The 7861-nt window shown below is 49.0% G+C and overlaps 1 protein-coding gene across 1 annotated transcript; it reads left to right on the plus strand.

Moving 5' to 3' along the window:
* The first annotated feature begins 6220 nt into the window (after window positions 1-6220).
* Window positions 6221-7730, plus strand: LOC125556641 (receptor like protein 29-like). Its single transcript, XM_048719327.1, has 2 exons — window positions 6221-6850; window positions 6934-7730. Exons 1-2 carry the CDS (start codon window positions 6221-6223, stop codon window positions 7684-7686), a joined length of 1383 nt encoding a protein of 460 aa, XP_048575284.1. The 3' UTR covers window positions 7687-7730.
* The last annotated feature ends 131 nt before the right edge of the window (window positions 7731-7861 follow it).

Raw genomic sequence — 7861 nt, forward strand, 5'->3', positions numbered from 1 at the left:
ATATCCGACGATCGAATCTCGGGCAAAGGTAACATACCGACGTGACACAAAGGAAATTCTAGATGTCTGTTCCAAGAAACGGTTCGACTGATATACATATCGTTCGTTCTGCGAGAAGTATGTAACTCACCGCCATGTGAGTCATCAGGGACTTCAGTCTATCCTGGTTTTCACTGCTACGTAGCGTGTTCGATACATACTACATTAAGATTCTCAGCAAAACCCATAGGTCCGACATGCTACGTTCGTATAGGCGAATATAGTAATTTATGAGTCGTTGGAGTGGCTTGGTGACTAAGTGTTTTCGTCGGAGTTCCTAATGAAGTATATCAGCGGAGATGACAGGATTTACAATGTCGAAAGGTAATTCGGATAAAAAATGGAATATAACAAGATGTGAGTATTAACGATCATACGAATTGATTTCGTGCCAGGAGTAAAGTCAGTCTAGCTGCTATCACCCTGCGAAAGAGAGTTTATAAGGAGCATTCCACCTGACCAGATGGGATACATGCTAGAGGCTGCTTCTGGCAAACAGCTGTGAGGAAAACAAAAGCAGCGGAGATAGCGATTCAACAGTGAATGAGGACTCCGAAACGAAAGCACTAAGGTCAGAGAAGGAACACTTGGGCAAGAAGGCGGTAAAGAAGAGGAAACGGGAGTCGGGACGCAAAGGAGAAGAGAAGACGCTCAAAACGGATATGATGGATTGCGATATCAAGCTATCTTCCCTCCTCGTACGTCCATAGACCCCGGTGTAGATTTAATGCGCCATCAGGGAGCCTAGTCGCCAGCTTGGAGGGCGGTCTAATATGGGCTGTCAGCTGGCGCTCCACACTATATATGGAGAGCAAGCCGCTTCGAGTGAGGGGCATCTAGCAGCGACCAGACAGTATGGCTAGCAATAGTGATGAGGACCGCCTCGCAGAAGTATTAGCACGCAGCCGGTAATGAATAATTGATGCGGTTCTTGCGGCGAAGCCCCCTGTGGACAATCCTTCACCATCGGCTTGAGGCGCCATCTGGCATTGCATATGCCGGCTGTACCGGAGAAAATCTCATAGAATCTATTTCCTCATCCTCCTTGCTTTGGGAGTCTAAGTGGGTTTGAACGCTATCGAGCTGAACGTGTGCAAACTCGGAGTGTGCTGGTGCTGGGGATCGCGTGCACTAGATTACTTTTTGTATTGAAGCTAGTCACGCTCTCTTCTTGTATTGCGTGGCATAACTGAAGAGAATTTCCGACTCGGATCATATGTGATGGCGTTTTTCGAACGATTTAACTCGCTTATGCCTGATTCTATGAGCGTAGTGAGAGCGACAACCGCCACCACTCTTTGAAGGGATATAATCGTCAATGTATCGAATCATTCCGACGTGATGTGTATTAGAGATTTCAATTCATGAACAATAGGCGAACGACGTTCTCCAAAAAAATTAATTATACACAAAAGCACTGTAGTATAATCTGAGAGTCTGCGTTAAAGCTTGCTTAATTTGGCTAGAGTCTAGTACCCTTATGGAACGCTCAATATATGTGGGCCGGAAGTGTGTTCATAGTAGACGTTTAAGATATAAAATAATGTAAGAGTGGTAACGGTTGCTGAAAAAGACAGCCGTATACAGATTAGTGCTTAGTAACACCAAATCTGATAATATTGGAATGTGTGCATAGTACGTCACGACTACTCACGTCATGCATCAAGAGTCACTTGTCCAACCAATGGCCCTTCCCGTCGCGTAGGGTTACCTTGATTAAGAATTACTTCAGACAAGATCATTGGGTGTTTAATGATTACATGTGATTTATCCCCAAGGAGTTTCTTTTCACTATCATACTAATCCTTTCTCCAGTGTTGTTCAGAATAGCATTCCAAGCATCCTTGCTTCTTATCTCCTCCTTGATTGATCTACGAGATCCTGGGTACCCGCGGGACCTCAGAACGAACGTTGTTGCAATCGAACACATACAAATAATGTGAAATACACAAAGCATTCCAACGACCCCATGCACAAATATATAGGGTTGCAAGGCCATGCTCAACCTATTGCCTTATCGAATTACTCACACATGGCGATCAGATCACAAGATGGACTCATTGAAGACGACATAAAGATAAATGATTGATCGATAATATGTCTTACAATAGTTACCGATTGCTATACACCGATTACAAGTATGAATAACATGGAGAGAATGGCGGCGGTGATGATGGTGGCGGCGACTATGGAGATGAGGTGGGAATTGACGGCAGCTAGGGTTGGAGATGGCTTTTTGTTATGTGTTTCGTGAATGTTGGCTCTTTTGTTGAGATTCTGACGTTGCCTCTTTTATAGAAAATTTTCAGGCGGACGCGCTGGTGCCGACATCGTGCGGTATGACCACTCGTATAAGCGCGTGTGCTCGTAGCCTCCTACCATGCGCGTTTTGCTTCGCCAGCTATCATCCGTAAATGGCGATAGTTGCTCTGAGGGTCTATACCTAAGCGGCCGAATATATGTTGCGTTCGTGCTCGCTAAATTGTTGTCAAGTAGAACCTACCTTATGTAGACTTATATCTTCTTTCTCTAAACTCTCACAATATGCTTCTCTTCGTCTAGTGGTGGACTTAGTAATGATCCTATCCGTGATTGGTTATAGAAGGCTCTCCAATTTTTATGTGTAATAAATACGCATGTTAAACGTAGTATTCTTACAAGTGATTTCAATTAGCCTATAGTACATTAATCGTGAATATATGCTGGAGATGATATCTCTCACAAAATAGAATCGAGATTACCAATGATTCTAAACATTGAACATATCAGCTGAAATATCAGGCGAGAATACACATTATCATCGCATCGGAGATAAAAGCATTCGACTTAAGCAAGAAGCTCTATAAGAAGGGTTTGTCGAACACCCAACATCGTTGATATATATGACGATAATCCTTGAATGATGAAGACTCGTGCTCTCGACGTCGTGTCATAAGATACTGATCAATTCTAACTAATAAGTAAATGCTGAGTGAATGCAATTACAAAGATAAGGCAGGTTATAGCATCCCCGAAGGTTCATTCATTTGCAATTACATCGGCCGACCTTGCTCTTGAAAATACAGTATCGCATTGCTAGTACAGAAATAAGATTACCCTAATCAGTCGAGAACATAGAGGGTAATAACTATCGGTGATGTCACAGGTTAAACAAATTGGACCGCTTATATATTACTGTCGATTTAGTGATTGATTGATCCGGCATCATCCACGACGCCACTACAGCCTCGGACCGCATCAGTCACCACAAACGATTGAATTCGCTAATCACTTTCATGCAAACGTCGAGAGTCAGAGTAATGTATTAGGAAGAGTTGAATGCTGAGATAGGGAGGGATTTCCACTTCCGCACTACGAGAAGGACTCAATCTCCCGCGAATTAGGGCTTGGCGGCGGTCCGTCGAGTGATGAATTTATAATCAATGTACGTGAAATTCTCTAACTATAGAGCGGCAAAACAGATCATATTCGGTTCATAGCATTCGGACATAATTTTACACTATTAAGTTAATGTGCATCTAGTTATTATCGTCCGATTGAAGAACTCAACAAGGCATTGTAAAGAAGATATGGAGAAAACGACTTCACACGAATCACAAGTGTCGGTAGCAACATAATCTCTAGTGATACCTAAGTGTCCAAATCAAACGAAATAACTATATGTTTAACACCGCTTAATTGAATATATCAATCTCCATATTGCAATAGACACTCTAAACGCCCGACTATGTATATTGATTGGCACACTTGTTTGTTTGTCAGCTCTGGAGTCTATCAAATAGACCATGTGAAAAATCTTGCTGGGAAAAGACATGAGTTGTGAAAAATTTGATGTGAATAAGAGGGATATTGCTGGAATACTTTGGCAAATTAAGCATGGAAATTACATGAGATTTTCAGATTTAGAGACGCGGCGAACTCATTTGAAACAGCCGGTCATGCGACTACTAGAGTCGTGTTGCGTTTTCAGATTTTATGCAAGCAGGATTTCTGGATATCTCAGTGAAGTCTCGTCTTGGTTCGCTTACCTACTATGTTAATAATTCTGCCTGCGCGCTGCAGGCCACATGCACTAAGTTCGATAGGAAAGCTGATAGCCTAATACTTGGTGGGAGAGAGAGAGAGAGACAGGCCGACTTTAAGATTGTGGAAAATGTCTAAGGGAGGGGGGGGGGTCGGCATACGTGTGGTGTAACATGGCTCTGCCCTGACAGATCTCGGCTTAGTTGAATGGTATAGTGCACCATTAAATTAACACCTGTGAGTGAAATATGAGTAGATCTAATCATCGTGCTGAAGTATAAACAGGGAGAGAGAACACTTATAATTCCATCTGTGTGACGAGCCCAAACTTGGCAGGCGGACCTCATATAACTCCAATCATTAAGTGATAACAAAAGTGTTGAAACAAATATAAGTGATGGTTGCGAGTCAGAGGCAATGGTTGTACCACGTGTAATGCCCGTAATAGGTTGACTTGAACATCTGCCGAGCGTAAAGAGATTAGATCACGTTGCCATGGTTACGTCGGAGCTGATGAGACGATTCTTTGCGGGTACGCTAGGAAGTACCGGACATGACAAAGTTAGTCGCAAAAGGAGTCTAGGGACCTTTGTTTCAGCGTAGAAATCATACAATGGAGGGCGTTGCTTCATCTGGCTAACAAAGGATTCATAGAAACGGCTCTTGTTCATGGACTACAAAAGGGGCCATAAAAACGACCACATCATATTCTACATCACAGAAGTCATTCCTCAAATTTTAGGCACGTATGAATCTAGTTGATTGAGCGCCATTGCTCTCTCAGCCTAACAACAAACGAAAGTCCCGTATTAAAAAAACTCAATGCGCCCATTGTATCGAAGGATCTCGTTAGGTACAGGCGGTCGCCGTGGGAGGTGTCAACAAGGGGGATGTCGTTACGGTCTATTCGTGCAGATTGAACAACGACATAGTTGAGAGAGATTTTATTCTGGTTAGACGGAAATCGAATTAAAGGGTGCTCATGGTATCGCTCAACCAGCTGGGGCTTTTCGGAGGTATAATGGCCTATCTGGTAGATTGTTGAAGGAGCAGTGGAGGTTATATGTATATATCTCGGTATGTTGCAAGTCTTGGTTGAAGGATTTAAAAGATGTGTGGATGAGCAGTGAGGCTAACTCTAGGTTTTCGAGATAATTTCAGAGAAGAGAAGGTGCTGCGTCACGTTTGTACTCCTGTTACATGTGAAAATCTTCTGTAGGCAAATCGTCACAAAAGGAGGATAGGATTAGTGCACACGAATTTGCAACAGAACATACCCAACTAATCAGTACACAGCAGCACGCACACCATGCGTCTGTACAGTACACAGCAGCATGCACACCACGCATCCATTCATACACGGTACACACAGCACAAACGACGCCCTCGTCAAGCTTCGGTCGCTCACCCTCGCCTTTGTCTACAGCCGCTCTCTCCTCGAGCAATAGCAGCGTTGCCTACTCAAACGGTCAAACCCCGGCCAACGGCGCCGACGCTCGCCCTCCTCAGGCGCCTTCGCCGGCGGCCTCGTCGCTTGGGGCACAGATCGAGCCGAGTTGAGAGGCACGCGAGGTGCTCGAGGAGCTTCTGTTTCAGGCAAAGGGTGAGATGCAGCGAAGAAAACGATTCGCGAGGTGGTTGCCCATATCCGCGAGAATCTCCCGTACGTGCGGAGCCGGATTTTCAACGAATATTCCAGGAATCTGGCTATCCATATCCTTTCTCGCCCATGAACCAAACACCTGGTATCCCTAAAAAAACTGGGCTATCCCTGTCCTCGCTGGGCTATCCCGGGAACCAAACGCATCACAAGCGGGTGTGGGTTTGCGGACGGCGGGGAATGCCTAGGCACTGGCTATGTTTTTCTGTGTGGTGAAAGTAGAGAGCGCATTTTTTTTGTTTTGACGCGAGCATGGTTCTTTGTTGATGACATTGTTGCCTGTCAGACTATGTTCGCAATATTTTCGGGTAGCAGTAAATGAACTTCAGCCCTTTTAATTTTTCACCATGTACTATGTGTGAAAGGCTGTCAGAGTGCGTGTGTCTTATCACAGTCTCAAAGCCCATAAAGCATGTAGCTAGAGCATCCAGATGCGGAGACCTATTCTATTCTATCAGTCTATCTCCTTTGCACTATACCCCACTGCGTACTTCGAAAATGGCTTCTTCTTCTCCTTCTTCCCTCCTCTCGGCCGGCGTCTCCATCCTCCTGATCCAAGCCGTGGCGGTGAGCGTCGGCGTGGCCACAGCGGGAGACGCGCCGGCGCAGCTGCCGCGGTCGGAGCTGGCGGCCATCTTCAGGGTGATGGCCGACCTCCTCGGCGACCCGACGTGGCCGCAGCTCCACCCGCGGCCCTGCACGGACACGCCCTGGCCGGGCCTCCAGTGCGAGCTCGCCCCCGACGACAGCACCCGCCTCCGCTCCACCCGCCTCCACTTCGGCCCCGACGTCTCCACCCCGCCGTGCAGGCCCGGCGCCAGGCTCGCCGCCCCCGCGATCCTTGGCCTGCCCCACCTCAGGACCCTTTCCCTCTTCGGCTGCTTCGTTGACGCCGGCCCCGTCGAGCTGCCGCCGGCGCTCTTCACCAACGCCTCCTCCCTCGAGCAGCTCGTCCTCAAGTCCAACCCGGGCCTCACCGGCCGGATACCAGCAACCTTGACCAACCTGAAGAGCCTGCAAGTGCTTAGCCTGTCCCAGAACGGCTTCCACGGCGAGATCCCCAGGGAGCTCGGCGGCCTCGCCGCGTTGCAGCAGCTCGACCTCAGCTACAACAACATCACCGGCGAGGTACGTGCGTCGACCTCACGTGCGCCCTTAACTTCGTTATGAATGTGCATGCCGTGATTCGTGACACTGACACGTACTAGCAGATACCGGAGGAGATTGGAGGGATGGCAAGCCTGTCCATCCTGGACCTGAGCTGGAACAGCATCGGCGGCGGCGTGCCGGCGGCGTTGGGTGGCCTGAAGATGCTGCAGAAGGCGGACCTGAGCTACAACCGGCTGGCCGGCGTGGTGCCACCGGAGATCGGCTCTCTGAAGGAGCTGGTGTTCCTGGACATGAGCCACAACGGGCTGGCGGGCCCGCTGCCAGCCTCGCTTGCCGGGCTGGCGAAGCTGCAGTACCTGCTCCTGCAGGACAACCCCATCGGCACGGCGGTGCCGGCGGTGGTCGGGTCGTTGCGTCGGCTCCAGGTGCTGGGCCTGTCGGGGTGCAACCTGACGGGGCCGATCCCGCGGGGCGCGTTCGCGGCGCTGGGGAGCCTGATGGCGCTGTCGCTGGACCGGAACCGGCTGGACGGGCCGATCCCGGCGAGCCTCGGCGCGCTGCCGCACCTGGGGCAGCTCAACCTGAGCCAGAACCGGCTCGCCGGGGAGATCGCCCTGCCGGTCGAGTTCGTGGCGCGGCTCGGCAGGCGGCTCGACGTGCGCGGCAACGAGGAGCTGTGCGTCGGCCAGGGCAGGTACGGCGGGCTGCAGGCGAGCTACCTCAGGGCGCCGCCGTGCGTGGGACGGGGGAGCACCAACGGGACGGCCGCGCTGGACGAGGGCACCGCGGGGGTTTACGGACCAGTCGTTGGGTTGGTGTGCCACCTTCTTGTGCTGTTGGTACTCGAGCTGTGACGTCTCTGATGAAATATTTGAGCGGGCGATCATTCTTCACGAGATTACGTGTTCTCTTGCAGTTTTACCCGATTGGATGAACGTTCCAAAATGCCTGCACCTGGTTCGATCGCGTTATAGGCACATCCTACAGCAGGGTGCCAATATTTGAGCACTTTTAAATTTTACTACATTT

This window comes from Triticum urartu, chromosome 5 (genome assembly GCF_003073215.2).
Source record: "Triticum urartu cultivar G1812 chromosome 5, Tu2.1, whole genome shotgun sequence".
Taxonomy (NCBI): Eukaryota; Viridiplantae; Streptophyta; class Magnoliopsida; order Poales; family Poaceae; genus Triticum; species Triticum urartu.